We start from the raw sequence: 20518 nt of genomic DNA, 5'->3' as shown, positions 1-20518 counted from the left end.
GTTTGACAGTCATGGCCAACGGTGTGAAATGCTGCCCTCTTTGGTGACATCAGAAGGTAATATTTGCTTTCATAAAACTGCAGTATATGATCGCTTTTGGATGTCCTTGGGCAAAAATTACCTTTCATCATATTATAATTCAGCTGGTCTGAGATGAGACAAGAATTCAACCCACCTCTGTGGATCCGTCACGGGTTGAATACATGATTGACTGTTGTAATGATTTTGTCAGACATCACCAAAGATGCTGCCTGTTCTACTCCATAGCTCAACACAGAAGGTGTTTTGTCTCCAAAGTAGGGCTTTTAAGTCCTGATTTCAGCTCTGGCAGCTTTAGATTTACAAATAATTTCTTTAAAGAGTTGGAAGTTGAAAACCATTCACACATATATATGAATAATATAAAGAAAATACAATGAATGTTCATTCACAGTTCTGTTGCAGACTTTAAGTAAATCTAGTGGGATTTTTCCTGTGTTGTGCATAATGTCAAGAAAAAAACAGAAGAGGGCTGACACATGACTGGGTTTTGAATGTGACATGGCAGAGCAGAATAAGGAAAACAAGTGGGGGAAAAGCACAAAAGAAGAAACAAAACAGCCAAACAGTGCTATTTCTCTGAACGTGCCTGTTGTTCTTACTATCACCTACAGAAGACACCATGTAGATCATAAACAATGCAGCTTGGATCGTAAGACTCTATTAAAGCAGACGACTTTGTAATTGATTATTTATGTTCCAGTCGTGAGAGAAAACAAAGGGAACCTTATTAGAGACAAGAGGCTCAATTAGTCAAAATCAGGTGAGAAGTCTGAGGAAAGTAAAACAGAGCAAATGAAGTTATTTCCTTCAAAGTGTCAGATCTGTCTGCCAGCAGAGGCATCAGAAGTGTTGAAATAAATGGGACAGAGCTCAGAATAGTAAAAACAATCCCAGCTATGTGCATTTATTCCTTCGCATGTTCATTAAAGAGCAGGAGCTTTGGTGTCGTGCTACTTACTCCGTGACATATGATCGGCCGTGGTACAGTTAGCCGGAGGGAGGTGATCTGTTCTACTTTTTGAATATTTCAGAGCCCTTGGCATTTCTTCTAGTAATGAGCCTGGACAGTGAGAGGAGAAGCTGAAGTCTTTCAGACATCAGTCATTACAGAGTATGCAGACGCTAACCACGAATAGGCTACGACTCTCCTGCATGTGATTATGTTATGGGGACTTCCTGCAAGAATGTGTGATTAATGACTAGACGAAAATGTTCAGCAGTGCTCCAGTGATGGAAAGAAGACATGAGTCAAGACTTACTTTGAGATTATAGACAGTAATAAAAGCTTTAAGCTATTCATTAGGATGTAAAATAACTGTACTTCAATTAGTTATTCACAACAGACAGATTTACCAGATTTGGTTTCAGGTAGAAGACTCAATGTGCAAATCACATCACTTTAACCTCCTAGGACCCACTGTCCACATTTGTGGACAAGAGTTTCACAACTTTACACAAAAAAAAGAAAAGAAAAGAAAACTGTCCACCACAAAGGACATTCCATAAAAATTTTAAAAACTGCATCTGAAAAAACTGTTGCATCATGATGTTTCCAATATAGGCACTTATTTAATAAAAAAAAAAAAACCAGAAAAGCTTGTACTTTGCTGAGATGTCCTGGGTCTTAGGAGGTTAAGTCATTTCCTCCAGATTCCATTAATCAAGAACTTAAGTTAAAAGCAGTGTGTGGTCTGAACACAAGCACATTCATATTTTTTATGCTTGTTTTTATTGTTGTTTTTATGCTGTTATGGTGAAATTAATGTGTATTATGGTAACTATACTGTCAAATATTGGTGTTTGGTTCATTTTATTTAACTAACAAACAGCACTTTACTTCATACTAATTTCAGTAAAAGATATTCACAAAATGAGATCCAGCTCTGTATAAACCTCAAGAAATCATTAGATTGACTATCTATGCACTATATGGACAAATATATTGGGACACATTGAATTTAGGTGTTTCATTGCTAACGAGACTAGGCTGTAAATGTGATCAACAAATGTGTTAATATAAATGTACATTGCGATACAAATCATTACAATAAACTTTATTGTTTCACTTTTTTAGTCATTGTATACATGTTGCGCCTCTACATTTGTGAAATATTTGTCACTTTCTGACTATAAATAATCATCTGGTTTTTTGAACTCTCACAAAGTTAGTCTTTATATGTAAAAGATTTATTGATTTAACATTTACCATCATAACTCTTGACAAAAACTGACATCAAAATCCTTATCGTGGTAATAAATACTTCAAATCAACGGGAAAGGGACATCGGACATGCTGTCAGTTTGATGTGTCCCAGTGTTCTTGTCCATATAGTGTATGTATGAGTTTCACTAAAATGAAACATTTGTCTCTATGAATCTACTACCATCATTTCTCTCAAATCACAAACAAAAATACTGTCATTCAGAGCATTTATTTGCAGAAAATAACAACTGGTCAAAAACAAAAAAGTGCAATATTTTCACACCCTGTATAATGTGAAGAAAACAAGTTGATATTCATTCAACACAATGTTCAAACTCACAAAGAGTTCAAGGAGGTTTTTCATACACAAAGACTGATGTCTGAACATGCTAATTCTTTTCTGACTGTGAAATATGACTTGTCTGTCACTTTTTTATTACGATTCACAACAGCTGATGCTTTTTCCTGTGAAGGCTGTGACTGTGCTGTGATTGGCATAGCAGATGAAAATGGAAAGACAAGACATGCAACAAGTGGCCACCACCCTTCCAATTATAGTCCACTTGACCTAAGAAAACCAAACTCTTGATACACAATAAAAAAAAAAAAGGTGCATTTTTATATGTTGTAAGTGACCATGAGATCAAATGTGACTATAAATTCTGAACATGTCACTAATAACTGAGGAGTAGTGGAGAAATCACAGTTTGGTGGAACGACCAACCCTAACTTCATGCATATTAGCATGCTCTCTCTACTCCTGGATGAAAAAATGCAAGGTATTCAACTTTGTTTAATGACTTAAGACACTCCATCGTTCTTTGATTGCATTCCAACAAAAGCATCAAAAGACATGAAGTTACAGCAATGAGTCCAAGTAGCTGATGAAAGAAGAAACCATTATCAGTACTGCAAGAATGAATAAATCAAGCAGATGCAGTAACTGTGATGCCACACCTATGTTTGTGGATGGCGATGTTGAAGCCTTGCATTTGCATTTTCATCCATCATCCTCTTGGATTTATTGTAAAATCAATATGTCCACAGACTGCAGGTGGAAATTAGCAATTCTGTTATAAACTGGTACAACAGCTTTCCTTCTTTTGAGGTCAGTGCATATTTGTATGCTGTCCCTGCGCATGTGTGTGTGTGTATATATATATATATATATATATATATATATATATATATATAAATATATATATATATATATATATATATATATATATATATATATATATATATGTATAAAGAATTAACTTTTTTAAGTTCCATAGCCTGCAAGTTTCCCAAAAAAGGATCAACCTCTGATGGGTTATATAGTTATATAGGGATTGACTCATGTTTGGAACCATCCTTGAGTGGTCATTTGAGGAACTGCATGTTTTTTCCAATTGATTCGGTTTTTCAGCCTTGAAATGGCCACTTTGTCAGCACCAAAAGTCCAGTGTTATAGTTGTTATTGTTGTCACACTGTATATCATTTACAGTTGCGCTCATAAGTTTATATACTCTAGCAGAATGTGTGATTCTTTGGCCATTTTTCAGAGAATATGAATGATAATACAAAAACTTTTCTTTCACTCATGGCTAGTGGTTGGGTGAAATGCATTTGCTCTTTTTAAATCACACTGACAACAGAAACTATCCAAAGACCCTGATCAAAAGTTTACATATCCTAGTTCTTAATCCTCTGTATTGGCCCCTTTAACATCAATGACAGCTCGAAGTCTTTTGTGGTAGTTGTGGGTGAGGCTCTTTATTTTCTCAGGTGGTAAAGCTTCCCATTCTTCTTGGCAAAACACTTTCAGTTCCTTTAAGATTTTGGGTTTTCTTGCATGAACTGCATGTTTGAGACCTCCCCAAGTGCGTAATGTCAGTTTTTCTATTAAATCACAAATGCGATAATTTGTTTATTTATTTTCGTGAGATGACACGAGAAGTCATTCTATAAACATGGCAACAAACGTAAATATGGTGTTGATTTACAGATATATTCATTATTATTATATATTACCCTTCTATCTCGTACTAAATTAAAAAATGATTGGGTTTACTGGTGTGTCCACATGTACTGTGACATGTTTCTTCTTCTTCTTCGCTTGTTGTAACGTCTGTCAACATCCGTTTTTTTAATTCACCTGACTCTAGTTGTAAAAAAAGGTCTTTCTATTGCAGTTTTCTAAATACCATTTACGCCTCTTGCCAGCGCAAAAACTTTTAATCGAAAAATCAGACTTTTGGCAAAATTGTCGTTTTTCCATTAGGTAAATTTTTATGTACAAGTTATATTTGCACAATTTGAGGGTCAATGGAAAAGCGACCTCTGACTGGATTTCAAAGAGGAAAGTTAAACCTGTTTGTCTTGCACTGACCGGCTATGAGCGATACAAAGATCTGACAACACCTACTGCCAGATACTGCTTTTAATGACTGGTGATGAGGGATTATTGAAAATCAAAGATGGATTATCGTCTGGACTAGAAACTGCATTCAGGAGAGGCTGTAGTGGGATGATCCAAACCCACTCAGGAAAACTCACGGGCCATCAAAGGTCAAAAGAATTGATCAGTGGAAGTCTAATGAACTAACTAAGAACAGAGAGAGGTAGCCTTGGTAAGGACACAAACTGTGAGTCTGCCATGAATCTTTGTTATTTGTTAAAACAGCTCACACAAAAAAGGATAAAAAATAAGGAGGCATGTGGATAACTTTACAAAAGACTCTAACTCAGTGCCTTGTCAGTTCCGTTTTTTGCTCAAACTTCATTTCTCTGAATACAGATGACAGGCTAATATGACCAGACAAGGGCGTTTCTAATTGTATTTTACTCTAAAAGGCAAACAGCCAGCCACGTGTTTTTGTTTGCGGTGAATATCACTGTCAAACAGAGAGACAAGGCTACGATCTGCTCTGGGTCCTCACTAGCAGCTAATACGCATCCATTCATCAGACGGGACCAGGCTCCGGTGCAAAACCTGGAAACAGATTAACTAATGTCTCTGTGGGCCTGTTCATCATCCTCTGCCCACCATAGTGACAAATAAATCTCACAAGAGGTTATGGCTTCGCTTTCCCTCTCAGTGAATGATTTTATAAATGTCTCCAAGTACTTGTTTACCATCACGTAGCAGATTATACCACAGAGACTTCACTTCCCGTTATTATCTACAAGTCATGTTAAAAACTACATATTTTCAGGATATCTGATATTACAGCGCTAGCTATTTGACCATTCTAAATGTACTGAAAAATAACATATATACAACACCTGCTAATTAATTTCTACTTTTATGCTATCTATTTCCCTAAAGTTAATGAGCTTTCTCCATTTAGTGACTAGTCAAAGTCTAACTGCTGCTAAGTGGCACTGTAGGCAGGTGCAGAATTATAGCCTGCAACACAATTAGACCTGTATAATGAAGGAAGTAATGTAATGCAGTTTCATCACTAAAGGTGCACATCTCCAAAGGGACATAATTAACAACTAAACTACCTATTGTCTTTAGGCTTTTTACAGCCCACACCTTGGGCTCTATTTTTGTCGCAGCACAAAGCCGACCGCTGCAACATGCTGATGCTTTCTTCACCGTGAAATATGCTTTGTTTGTCAGTTTGTTGGGGTTTTTTTATGCTGAGGCTCAAGCACTTAGATTGTTTATGAGATTTTCGTTGCAACGAAGGCTTGGTCTGTGACTTAACTGTGATTGGTGAAGAAAGATGAAAATGGGAAGACAAGAAATGAATCTGAAAAGATAATAGGCGGTCACCACCCTTCCAATTAAATTCCACTTCACCTGAGGCTTTTAGGAAAGTACACACTTCATATACGGTATAAAAAAATGTCAGGTGCATTTATGTAAGCTCTCAGCAACCGTGAGATCAAATGCTACGTTAAACTGTGGATGTGCTGCCTGGTTTTTCTCTGTAATTCTCTGGTGTAAAGATTTGACCTTTTCATGCCTGAGAATCAGAAACACAATTCATATTTTTATAATATGTCCTGAACTGTGTGTTTATTCAAGTATCACACAAGAAAACCCTTATGGAAATGGAAATTATTTTTGTTTTTAATCACTTGAGGTGTTTTTTGCCTTATTTGAAATATAACATATCAGCTGATTCCCCACAACTTCTTAGATGTTACCATAAATAGTAAAATCATAATAGCAGCAACAGGATGTCTTGTGGAATAACTGGGAATGTCTGAAGCTAATGGCTAATGTGTATATTTGATCCAGGTAGTGTAGGGTTCACTTCACAGTACTGTTTAGATGTTGCATATCCTTTGTTTTTCTTTAGATGGGTGTGATTCTGACATGTTCTTATTAGATTTAAAGGAGAAAATTAAAACACATTGATTTCATTGATGCAATGTCATTATGTCATAGGGCTGTACGATATTGGAAAAAAACTGACATTGCGATTTTTTTTAACCCTGCGATATATATATTCCAATATGAAAAAATACTCAGGAGGCAATATGTGTAGTGCCGACGTAAATGGTCAAACAAATTAGATGTGTTTCCTCTCGTTGTGGCGACAGGTGCAAGGAATTGTCAGCACAGAACATGTGTTTCAGTATCATCCTTCTTGTAGCCGAAATAATTCCAGATACCTAACGTTGCTTTTCTTTTTGGCACCAAGTCTTCATTTACACTGATTTTCTCTGGTTCGTTGCTCATTTTTCAATATTGTTACCTCCAAGCTGATTAAGAATGAATGTGATTGGTGGATCGCTGTCACATACCCTTGAAATTAGATGAGAACACATTGAGTTCATTTGCCTCCTACATTGCAGGACCGACAATGTGACTATTGTGCACACATACATCGCGATGTCGATGCTCAAACGATATATTGTACAGCTCTATTATGTCATTACTACCAATTTCTGGAAGAATACTCAAAACTAACATTACTCTACTATTCCCTATTTTCTCTCATCTTCTCAGAAAAAATATTAAGATCTGTTATGGTTCTGTGTTTTTTTCAAATTTTCTCCATGTTTTTGTTATTCAAGGTATATTTCAATTAAAGACCTGTCTGATTATTGCCTTTAGTAACTTCCTCTAACTCGTCTCAAAGTTTTCACACTGACAATCCAAACCATAGTTCAGTTTGATCTGGACTGAGACCACCTGTTTTATTCAGTTCAGACCATGATTCAGGGAAGGTTTCGCTCCAATAGTTTTAGTTCGAGACCAAAGTGAGAAGTCTGGAAGTGTAGAACAGGCGTCTGCAACCCCTACTTAAAAGCCATTTTGGTCTGAAAGAAAAAAAAAAAAAAGTGTTTGCCTTAAGCTCCAGAAAGTATTTAAATACATGAACTATGTGACATATGAGGAACTCATTAGTCAATGACAATTCTAAAGTTATGGAATTGAAAATTACAAGAATACAATGATGCCAAAAGGTCAAGAAACAAGAAATTATCCCAAAGAAAAATATTTATCATTTATATTGTGTTGTTGAGTAGGTATTTATCTGAAAATAGACTATAAGAAAACAAGTTTATTAAAAAAAAATCTATTTTACTGTAATCTTAATATGAAGATAGAAGATATTCATAATGTTCAGTTTTGTCATAATCCAATGATGCACATCCACCACTTCCTTATTTCTTTACACTGTGGGAAATTCAAGCTACTTCTTGTGCTCAGTGTTATTTTTACCTTTGATCACATACACATTACCCGTCAAAAGTTTTAGAACACCCCAATTTTTCCAGTTTTGTATTGAAATTCAAGCAGTCCAAGTCCAATGAACAGCTTGAAATGGTACAAAGGTAAACGGTGAACTGCCAGAGGTAAAAAAATAAAATAAAAAAAAAAAAAGGTAAGGTTAAAAAAACCTGAAAAATAATGTACATTTCAGAATTATACAAAAAGGCGAACAACAAATGGGTTAACAACTTAAAGCAGTTCTGCAGCAATAGAGGTTGATAAAGCCTTGAAAGTTGGTGCTACCAATTCCTACAGGTGTCCCAACATTTGTGAATTCTTTCCAACCCCTTCTGTCTGCATAAAAGTAGTGTTGGAACACACTTTGGTACCATACCGTTGTGAGCATTATTTGAGCAGTATTGTACTGCAGAAAGTAGTGTGTTACTATAAAAATGACAAGGAAAAGGCAATTAACGATAGAAGAGAGACAGAGCTTCAGAACACTTAAAAATGTAGGTCTGTCCTACAGAGAAATTGCCAAGAAAGTCAAAGTGTCAGTAAGTCCAGTTTCCTTCACCATCCAAAGGCACTCAGAAACTGGGGGAAATGCTGACAGGAAGAGGTCTGGCAGAGTCAAAGACACAACACAATCAGAAGACAAGTTTCTGAGAGTCAACAGCTGGAGTGAGAGGAGACTCACAGGACAACAGCTTCAAGCACAGCTCAATAGTGGTGGTGGTAAGCAAGTCTGAGTTTCAACTGTGAAGAGAAGACTTCCAGTTGCAGGTTTGATGGGTTGAGTTGCAGCAAGAAAGCCATTGCTGAGACTTCAGAATAAGAAGAAGAGGCTTGGCTGGGCCATGAAACAGCACCAGTGGACAACTGAAGACTGGAAGAAGGTGTTATGGACTGATCAAACCTGCAACTGGAAGTCTTCTCTTCACAGTTGAAACTGAGACTTGCTTAGACGCGTCGGACACGCACCGGACACAGAACATCCATCATAGTAGGATACTGTTTACATAGCCTTTTTACTGTATGTTCCAGTTGTACATATATTAATACAAAGAGTGAGAAATGGATATGTGTTGTTCATGTATTTCAGGAGAAAAGTCTGAATATTGTAGAAGCTCTAAGGGATCGTCTGGACAGAGAAAAGGATAAAAGACCATGAAAGCCTCTAGGATATTCTGAAGATGTGTAATATAAAACACATGATTATTTAAGAAAATATCCAGACAGTCAAACCAAGGGAGTCAAACATGTACTAAATCCAAATGGAGCTCACATCAAATACTGACTTTACCTGCAGAACCTATTTAGTTCTGATTGTGTGTGTGTGTGTGTGTGTATTAATAATGTGTACATGTTTCGTGCATATTTCTTTTTAAAACTAAAGACGCACGGCCATTACCACCCTGCAAAATCAACAAACCTAAAAGCTCTGCCTAAGACTTTTGCACAGTGCTGTAAATCTATAATTTATACACACTTGACATGTAGGACACAGTGTATAAACACAATGGATCCAACATTTGACTGATATGATTGAAGCCTTTTGAAGTTCCCATTTTCAGTGTTGATCTTTATTAGTTAAATCATCTGTTGTGTTGAGCTCCAGTCTGTCTCCTTATGGCTGAAGTTTGGAAGAGAAAATGTGGTGAGGGGAGAGGAGATGAAGGAGACGGAGGACCACTGTGTTCAGGGCCAACCAGCAACGTTGATTGTCTCCAATTAATTTCTTGTCTTGACGGCTGCTCCGTCGGTCAAATCGCAGCCTCTTGCAGGAGCTGACATTATTACCTGACAGAACGCAGTGAGTTGTTAACTCAGTGGTAGGTCTGTGCCTGGGGAGTCTGAGGCATATGGCATGAAACAGGCTCTGATTTCTGTGAGACAAAATTGTACAAGTGAGTAAGTCAGTTATCATAAGAGAATGTGAAATTGATTTAGTCAAATATTACATTCAGACCTCAGATGCTATTTTCTTTATTTTATTTTCAGTGGATGATGTAGTGGATCTGTGCAGTTTGCTCACCAGGTGTTGTGTAGTTATGAATATGCGTCTCCTGAAAAGCTGCCTCAGCAGGGACTCTCCAGAAGTGTTCTCAAGTGTACCATCTGTTAGCACGCGAACTGAACGCCACAACGGAGAGTGACAGGTGGAAAAATTCTCGCTGTGGACTTAATTGGCCGAGACACAAAGACTCCAAAGACAGGTAATGTAAAATGATGGAGAAGCTCTTTGCTATGCAAATGTGAATGCTCGCGGCAGCAGTATGTCACAGCTGTCACTTAGCCAGTTTAAATGTTGAGGCTGTAAATGACACTATACGCTGAGCGTGAAATCAGAGAACAGTGGAGATGGAGACAGCCAGGGGTGTTCCACCACCACAAGGGGAGCTGGGTGTCATGGCAGGAGGAGTTATGTTATAGACGACAGAACTGGACAGTGTTGGTACTATTTGTTGTGTATTTGGTTAGAATGTGCATGTCATCACCCAGTAAGTATTCTAGACCTTTCACCTCAGTGTTCCCGCACCTTTTCATTCATTCATTCATTCATTCATCCATTCATTCATTCATCCATTCATTTTCCAAACTGCTTAATCCTAAAAAGAGTCTTGGAATCAATCGTAGCTATCACTGGGTAAAGGTGGGCTACACCCAGGATGTGTTACCAGTTCATTACAGAGCTAGCACTTTTTCAGTGGAGATCAGGGAACAATGTTATAGTCAAATACTAGTGGAGTATTTTGCTAATTATAAAAAAATAAAATTCTTAGGTTCTGCTGTGACAAGTGTAAATATATTCTGGTTTCTGTCCTCCACTATAAAAGTAAATGGACATTTGAAGATGACATCTTTACTTTAGGAAACAACGATCATCATTTTCATCATTTCCTTATTTTTTATGTATATGTACACAATCCATTTATTAATTGAGAAAATAAACAACGGACTCATCAACAGTGAAAATAATTGTCAACTGCAGTTCTGTAATGAAACATTTGGATTAATTTAAGAGGCTGATGTAAGTATCTTAATGTGCACAAAATGGCAGATGCAAACACAAACTGCCACAACTTTGGTAGCTCCTCCTCAAATGTACACTTTGTGCTGCTGTTTCCAAAGAACCACCAAGACCTTACTGCTTTCTGGCTTTTTGGGATTTATTAAATGATGTTTCCCTCAGATAATCTAGAAAACAGTGGAAGTAGATCAGGTAGGATACCCCAGCGTTGTATCCTGGTCCAATCAGGCCGAAGCACTGCAGGTTTATCAGTTAATTGCGTTCATCTTGCGTCCCAGGTGTAATTGAGTTCATGATTAGTAGGTTGGAGTGGAGACCAGCAGGGCTCAGTGGAGATTAAAAAAAGAAACACACTGGAGAAGGTGGTAGCTTCTCTTGGTAAAACCCCTCTCTGTTGTTACTCGTGGACTTTGCTTTACAGTCTGAGGATGAAATGAAGTGCACACTAAAAACAGATAAATTCTATATTAGAGTGTAGTCCACAGGCTGGTCTCCAGATACCTGAACACATGCACTGACCACTGACACTGTAAAGGTATGGTGTGATGTTATTCATTTGATCCTTGTTAACACTTATGCATCCCTCTAACTGACTACCCTCTGAGGACCCTCAGACCAAACTGCACATGCACAAAAACTACTCTGAAGTCATCATACATCTATATATTTTTCTGCATAAATCAACCAAAACCACTTAAGTTTTGCTCAAAACTACCAAAAGGTCAATCATTTCCAGAATTTTAACACTTCAAGTGCATGATTGTTTTGAATACATGATGTCACTGGAAATCCTTGGTTTTTTTTTGTCTTTTTTAAATTTATGGCAAAAAGTAGCAACATTTAAATCAATGAAATGTTTGTTGCCATGAGTGTCCTGCACTGCACAAAATCTGCTAATACAATGAACTCAGTGTTATTGTTAATCTGTGACATGTTTAAGGCTCTCGTATAAAACAATGTCACATCTTTCCACCATGTATAATATGAACAATCTCATATTTTATGTTAGTTTTTTAATAAAACAAATTCCATCACAAATTCAAACTGGCATATAAAGGGTTAAAATCCTAATGCTTATTGGACTTTTGGTAGTGTTGGGCAGAGCTGAAGTGGTTTTGGTTGATTTATGCAGAAAAATATATAGATGGATGATGATGTCAAAAAAGAAACATTCTTGCAGAAGTTCATGCCATAAATTGTAACATAGTCTCAAAAATTAAAAAAATGTACAATAATAGTCTGAGGGGTCCCTATTAATATATGATCGTCATCCAGACTGCTGATCTGACTTTGTTTTGCCTCTCTTTACAGAACCAGGGATATTATGAAGAGACTGACTGACAGTGTGTTTTTTAATAGATGATATAATAATGATGATTTCGAGCAGAAAAAAATCATATAAACTGGTCAATATTATCCTGCTGCAACCCTAAAACATATTGAAAACATATTATTAATGTCCAAAACTGACTTCTTCAAGTTTGTTAAAACAAAGTGGCTATTGCGACAGTACTGTGGGACTACTTTCTCATTTGTCTATTACCACAGAGCCAATCAGCTTGCTCTTTATATCATGTGTATATTGTTAACCTGTAAGCTGTCCCTCTGTGGCACAGTACTGTGGCAATAAGCACTGCACATGTCCTGTGCCTATCCGGTAACTGGAAAAGGTTAGGGTACCAGGTACTGAAAGCTGGTGTGTGCACCTATTCACACTTCAGTTTCAACATGCAGGTAAACAACATGAAACATGGCAAATGTTTTGCCTCATTAGGAATTTGCCCAGGTTTTGATGAAAATCAATCAGTCTCTGGGACAACATTCAGAGTGCAGAATTCAGATCTGATTGGCTCTGTGACAATAGACAAACCAATATTTTATGCCATAGTACTGTGGCAGTAGCCACTGCCTTATTAAAAACATTGTGACTCTTGATCTGAAAAATAAATCCAAGAATTAAACAATAATTAACCGATTTCAGCCAATAATTGGCCAAACTGGTTGATAGTAAGTACTGATTGTTATTTTGCTTTGTTTTTTTTTTTACAGTTAAACCAACCGTCATAGATGTTGACATCTTTGTGAACAGCATCGGACCGGTTTCATCAATAAATATGGTAAGTTTGCACCTTTTATCTTTTCTTTTTGTCTGTTTGTGACCATGCTTAACACTTGCAATCATGCTAAGTGATGTCACAAAAGGGTTCACATAAAAATCAGACTAACCCCGGATGGTCAGTTGTAACCATGGACAGAGTGAGATAAGTAGCGTATTTCTCACAATGCGAAAAAGGATTTTCAAGAAAGTAATAAAAAGGCCTCGCTTTTGTTTTGTTTTGTTTTGTTTTGTTTTTTTTTGGGGGGGGGGGGCATTATTATTATATTTGCCTGAAAATAAAATTAACAAACAAATTTTGCACTACAAAATTATTCCTATTTTAAGGAAATATGTCTAACTTTTCCTTAATTAGATATTTCAGCTTATGGAGCTGTATTTACTAGTAACATGTTACAACAATGGTTTACATGAAATTCTTATTTTAAGAATGCCCAACTTCTGAATTTAAGAAATGTATGAAATGACACTAAATTTTAAATTCATCTGTTTTGATTCACTGACTGAGTGCTGCCAAAATTCAGCTGCAACTGTTTCATGAAAATGATAAAAATGAAAATGCTTCTGGTGCCTTGATTTACAACACAGTCACTTATTTTTACTGTACTTTTCAAAGAAATGCTGTCTTGTTCAAAGGAGTTTTTGCTAGTTATTTTTCTCAGAGAGATTTAGTTCAATTAAATTCTTAAAATCTGCTCAGGAAAGGAAATATTTGGTTTAAAAAATAATATGTCCTGTTGTAAGTTTTTTTTTACTGCTTGAAAAGTTGAGTATATTGTAGAAGTAAGTAAAAACAGAATATTTATTTTAAGTAAACATTTTTTGCATATCAGTATTTATTTGATTATAATAAGCAAAATGTCTATACATTTTGAACTGTTTTTCTAGTTTCAAGTCTCAAAGTGATATGATTTATTTGCTAGTTTTAAAAATTCTAGCCAAGCAAATTTTACTTAATCCAACGGCATATTTTTTGATCAAAACAAGAGAATTTGATTAAATATAAGAAGATTAGGCTTATTTCTCATCGGGTTATTTTTGTATTAGTACACTAGAACCTGAACAGATAAGAGAAATTTAAAAATCTAACAAGGCTAAAAGCAACACAGCTGTAGCAGCCAATGTCTGGAAGGAAAGCTGGCAGTGAATACCCCCACTTTGAATATTGAGTATTTTTATAACTCTACAGTACTGACAGTGTGTGGTCCAAAAAACTAATGTGTTCTTAGATGTATTCTCCGGGTGTGTAACACAATACTAGTGGGAAAATCCACATCAAATCCCCAGATTTTAGAAAATGTTCTTAAAAATTTGAGACATACTTTCATAAAATTATTTTACAGTCCCAGTTGACATCACATAAAACACCAGATTTAAACTGTCATTTGTTTTTGAGATATTGGAACTTGAGATGCAGAAAAAGAAGGTAACTATGGAAGTATTCATTATAGATGGATGACATTTTCAGGAGTTATTCTTAAATACAAGATGCCTTTAACAAGACAAGATTCACAGCTGCATATTTGCCAAATTACAGCTTATAGAAAAAAAAAAAAAATTGTGTTTCAGAGCAATTTGTATCTTGACATTGACGCATTTCAGATATTTCACATTTTGGTGTTTATTTCTCATGTTGTTGTTCTGTTTTGGTGACTAAGGTGAAATTAAATTGTCTGGTTTTGAGGCATTAAAAATAAGAAATGTACAACAAGGCCTACCATATAAACAATTATGTAATTATGTCATTTATTTTATTTAACCAGGTAGTCCCTTAGGATCAAAATCTCTTTTTAAGGGATATCACTGAAAATATAACGTCAGCATGAATATATGCAGGAAATATCATCATGGTATCGTCAAATTAAATTATATTTATTAAGGTATCAACTCATTAATCATAACTAATTATTTGTTATTTCTTGTGCCTATCCTGAAGATTATGGAGGCCCCGCTCACATCAACTGGCAGCATTCATTAATAAAGATATAAGGCTGAATTTTTCTACGGTGTTTACAGGGACTTATTACATTACTTTCTGAAACCTCCAGTGATTTCACATAGACTGACCCCAGACTCATTCTTTTAGTTCAGTCTTGAAACTGTTAAACTGTTTGGGAGCAGGTGAAGAACAAACAAATAAATACAATATACACTAGTATGTAGGGTTTTAATATCAGTTACTAAGAAGTCAAGGCTTTGGAGTATGAATCACATTTTTTTTTTTTTAGGTTCTATTTTATGTGTATACAGTCTTTGTAACTACTGTGTTCTGCAGAGACCTCATCAAAGTTTCCTTGATTGGACCCTGTCAAATAAATTTAACTGAATTTTATGTTTTTAACCCATAAAAACCCAGTGCTACTTCTGTGGCAGTTCCCAAATGAATTTTTACCCACCACCCGAAGGGGAGGCAAAGGGTATTGTTTTTGGTTTGATTTATTTGTTTGTTTGTTTAGATAGATAGATAGATAGATAGATAGATAGATAGATAGATAGATAGATAGATAGATAGATAGATAGATAGATAGATAGATAGATAGATAGATAGATAGATAGATAGATAGATAGATAGATAGATAGATAGATAGATAGATAGATAGATAGATAGATAGATAAGCTTTATGACAGACTCATGGTCCACATTAAAAAGCAAACAGGTAAATACAAACACAATAAAAAAAATATTAAAAAAAAACTCTATACTTTCAAGAGGTTGTCATACCAGTGTTTCCAGAACAGAGATGTGTAACATACAGCACTATATGCAAGATTAGTCAGCAATAAAATTATAGTATTTTCTGAATGATTCAGGCGACTCAGAAATTTAAACATCAGATTTCTCAACACAGCACGCAATGAATTTTCTTTGTTTCTTTGTTTGGTTGTTAACACTTCAGCAGCAAAACTATTGGTTGAATTTATACCAAATTGGGTTTATAGATTGCCAGTGACCCAGAATAGATGTGGTTACATTTTAGGAAAAGTACGTCAAAGTTAAAATTTTTTATGAATTTTTTAAAATCTTTTTTTTTCCCTCCCATTTACTTATAATGGGTGAAATTTCAAATGTCTATAAAAACATCAATTTCATTTCAATTTACTTCAAACTTGGCACATATATAGAGGCAATTGATATGCTGAAATCAGCACATGCATAGACATGATGACATCAACTGGATCGATGCCAAAATAAGCTACAATATGTGTGAGGGGCTGGGTTTGTTGTGCCTGGCACCACTTGTTCTCTCTGTTTAACCTTTCTTAGGTAATTTATCACTATTTATCATAATATGCTCCTCTGTATTTTGCATTTTTTTCCCGCCAAAATCTGATATTTCCCTATGTTTAATTTACTGATCTGATTTACTGACTTTTTCCAGCAATTCTATCATTAACTGAACATAAACCTAGTGTGTCCATCCACTGTCATTGATCCAACTCCATGGGTTTTACTGGTGAAGCAATTTTATAGAAGATGACGGTGTTTCCACATTCACTACGGAACCTCTAAACCTCCAAATGGGTCATATCTGATAACCATGAAAAGATAACAAACTGTCTTTTACACCAATTATTTACATGTATTGATAGGATTAGTGGATAAACAGGTATTAAACAGTTTATATCAGTAGATGGTTCTGTTTGTTTGGGTCTTTATGGGTTAATCTGCACAATGAGGTCAATAGAATCTGCACTTCTAATCTAACGGTCAGTAGGTGGTGCTCTCATCCATTCTGGTTCATTGTCTTGTATTGAATCATGTCCACAGCAGGTTGACTGACTATGCTGATTTACCTTGCATGGTAAAAACTGAACCACAGCTGTCACACCGAAAACCCAGGGTCAAACCTAAAGTCACTTCACTAACTCTTTAATTCTGCTTCTTTGTGCAGACCCCTGTGCTTTTGGAGAGGTCTTTTAATGGTCAAACTGAATCTCTGACAAATGTGACAGTTGTGTGTTTGTTTCTGACCTTTAAGAGGAAGTTCACGGTCACAGTAAATCTTTTTCTTAGTGAGTTTTTTTTTTTTTTTTTTTCTTTACTTGTCGCTTTGTTTGTGGTGATATAGAAGAACACTCCTAGGTGTTGTCCATGCACCACGACATCCCTGAAACTGACAATTATTGAGTTGGTTTTCTCTGCATACTCCACATTCCCCAAAGACACAGTCACTGTAAATACAAATACAGAGACATGTTTCCTTATGCATTAGTCTGTCAAATGTGTGACTTTACTTTTTAAGACCACACCTTACAGGATTTATGAACCTATATACTTCTTAATGTGGCTGAGGGGAGGAAAGGAAGGAGAGTAGACCAGAGGAGGGTTTCTAAAACTTTGAGTGGTCTGCATGGGAGGATTGGTCAAGTAAAAAAGATTAATGGGCTTTTGAACAGGATGCAGAGTATCGACAGGCTTATTCCAGAGGGCATCAGATTTAAACAAGACTGGGGGAATTGAAGAAGTGTTTTATTAGAGATGGCATCTGTTGATAATCTGGTATGAGGTTTTGTGTTTAATGACTTTTCCAAAAATGATCTATTTTTAGCTGCAGTAATAAATATGCATTGTGTGATGTGTAAGCGATCATTTCAGCCAATGCAACTCAGTGCATCATTTTATAGGCTGCTATACCACACAGTTTCATGGGTGACTGAACTATGTTTGGTGTAGGTTGGGTTTAATGCAGGTGTAGGTTGTTCCAGCCTAATATTAACTACATAACTAACAGTTTGAGGTCAGACTATGCACACCTCACACTGATACTGTTTATTCAGCTAAAATAAGTGAAAACACCTGGGAGAAACTCTTTGGTCATTTCTGCCACCTGAATAGTTTTTTTCCACAATGTTTTCAAGCTGTTTCAAAGTGACCTTAAAAAGATTTTTTGCAGTGTTGTTGACAAACGTCAGTATGAGTCACAGGAAGCAGTTTGTTGGAATAAGCCAACCTCCCTGTTCTTAATGAAACACAACCTCTGAGCTACAACTACATGATGGAAATGACAGGTTTTAATGAGTATTTGGATCATGCAGCAAGTCGAGCCTTTTTGGCTTATTTGTTTCTTGGCTTTAGATGTTTTAATGCCAGAGGAAATGTTCCACCAAAACAAGTTACCCTCGGCACTTGTTACTTCATCCTGTAGTACCGCAGAAGACCACTCATACGTACATATAAGAAGAGTTTTCCACTTGATACACCGTTAAAATGAAATAGGACAGCTGCATGAGCATCTGACGATCAGTAATAAAAGGTTTTGTCAGAATTAATGTATTAATCTTTAGAATTAACTTGAAATATTTAACACATCTGCAAGATTAAAAGATTCAAAGCATTTATTGTCATATAGATGGTGAAGAATTATGTTCCCTGTACAATGAAATTCTTGCTGTACTGCCATATATACACTACATATACAGTATATATATATATATATATATATATATATATATATATATATATATATATATATATACACACACACACACACACACACACACACACACGAAAATAGGACCAATGGCCCAGCATCTCACCTGCATGCTCTATAAAAAATCAAAAACAACTTGAATTTGCGAGGCTGTCAGGTTCTGCTGCTATGTTACAGTCCTGTGGTCTGGATGCAGGACATCAATATCCCAATAGAAGTGGGTGGTACTTTCACTTGAAGATAATTTAACAAATTAAATGAAAGTCCATATACGACTTCCTATCAGTGATCAATAGTAACTATATTTACATCTGTTACCATTTCAATTTTATAAGCCATCAAAAATGTCCTATCATAAGCAAAGGCCAATTTTTAATATTTCAAAAATTTGTCAAAAATTCTAAAAACTAAATTTCTCAAAATCGTAAACAAACTTTGTAGGCACTGTCCCAGGGAAATACATTAAAAAAATTTTGAAATAAATCTGACCAAATTGCTGACGAAGACAACACCAGACACAGTGTCTTCACAATAGCTCATGGCCTATCAGCCAGTGTTAATTTTGTTGACGAATAATTTTTGTCATAGTTATCATCAACGACATATTTTTTCTGATGAAAACGAGAAGATAACTGAATAAAAAGTAATTCACAAGAGCAAAAAGACTGACTAAAGGTAATGACACTTTCATCAAAAAATAAAAACTAGACGAATAGGTTGGCCAGAGACGAGATCCAGTCAGAAGAAAGAGGGAGAGGGAGGAGCTAAAACAACATCCACTCGATAGGAGGAAGAGGCGGGATAACTTGAGAACAAGACCCAGTTGGAAGGCGGAGGAGGCTGCATGAATTGAGAAGAGCTCCAATCAGAACTCAACTTCATGAGCGACATGGAAGTCGCTTAGATTTGTTTTGATCTAATCTGGCAGAGTGTGTTGACAGTAAAGCTGCACATGGGAACTGAAAAATGGTGTCGCTTGGGAGACAGCGAAGAGTAGATATAGGGAAACATTTCACTTTTGCTATTAACGTCAACAAGACGCATTGTAAACTCTGTAGAGTCATTATTACCAGTGTTATTCAGTGGTATTTACTGCTGTTGTTGTCAAGGCTTAGAAATGGGTTTTCAATTCTATTCCAGTTTTCTTGATACCGAGTTCAAATTCCTGGTGGCATTTTATGTGACATCCTATGAAATGTTTTGACACATTTAGCCGTTGAAGTAGTTTAAGGTGAGCACTATTTATAGTTTAATTGGTTTATTATATACCAGTGACGCTGCTGCTTTTACAATCGTCCATTTGTGCTGTTTGTTCTGATGAATGCATATCTGGTGAAAATAGGACTCTACTTCTCACTGTTTTTCTATTGTAATTGAGATGCCCTTTAATGAAACCTCTGGTAAATAAAGAGACATTTGTGTTTGAAAGAACATCAGTGAAATGTGTGTGTACTGCACATTCAAACCTTATTGCCATTCTATAATACTTAGAAGTTTCATCTAACCTAAGCCAAATGGTGACTTCAGATACCCTTTATATCATTACAGAAGAATTTAGTCGACTAAATTTGAATGACATTTAGTTGACTCAAACTAGACTAAAATTAAAATAGTTTGGATGACTAGATTATGACTAAAACTAAACAATACTTTTATCTGAAGACTGACCAAAACTAAACTAAAAACTGTTGTCAAAATTAACACTGCTATCAGTCTGTGAGCTAATAAACAAGTATATATAGATAAAAGATTTTTAAAAAAAATAGAGGAAGATAGAAATTGTGCAAAAATAACCAGTGCAAATGTAAATGGTGTAATTCTGTCTGTGAGTAAAAAATGTAAAGAGTTAGTACAGTACAAATGGAACACAAGTACCCCTTTTATCATTAGTGCTATTTCAATTACATTTCCTTGTAGCTCAGTGAAGGTTTTTCCCCATTACATAGATGCTGTGGTCAGAAAAAAAACAAAAGACAAGTAAAAAACCTGTCACTGCCTCACACAGAAGCATGATCATATACAGAG

The 20518-nt window shown here is 35.8% G+C and overlaps 1 protein-coding gene across 1 annotated transcript in view; it reads left to right on the top strand.

Annotated features, from left to right (window-relative positions):
• Window positions 1-20518, top strand: part of gabrg3 (gamma-aminobutyric acid type A receptor subunit gamma3) — a 94012-nt gene that overhangs the window by 12566 nt on the left and 60928 nt on the right. Inside the window, exon 3 of the mRNA XM_030131364.1 lies at window positions 12995-13062. Coding sequence (XP_029987224.1) covers window positions 12995-13062 — 68 coding nt within the window. The remainder of the gene's footprint in view (window positions 1-12994; window positions 13063-20518) is intronic.

Source organism: Sphaeramia orbicularis, chromosome 4 (assembly GCF_902148855.1).
Source record: "Sphaeramia orbicularis chromosome 4, fSphaOr1.1, whole genome shotgun sequence".
Lineage (NCBI taxonomy): Eukaryota > Metazoa > Chordata > Actinopteri > Kurtiformes > Apogonidae > Sphaeramia > Sphaeramia orbicularis.
The sequence above is the reverse complement of the archived record's forward strand: the minus strand, read 5'-3'. Positions and strand labels throughout refer to the sequence as shown.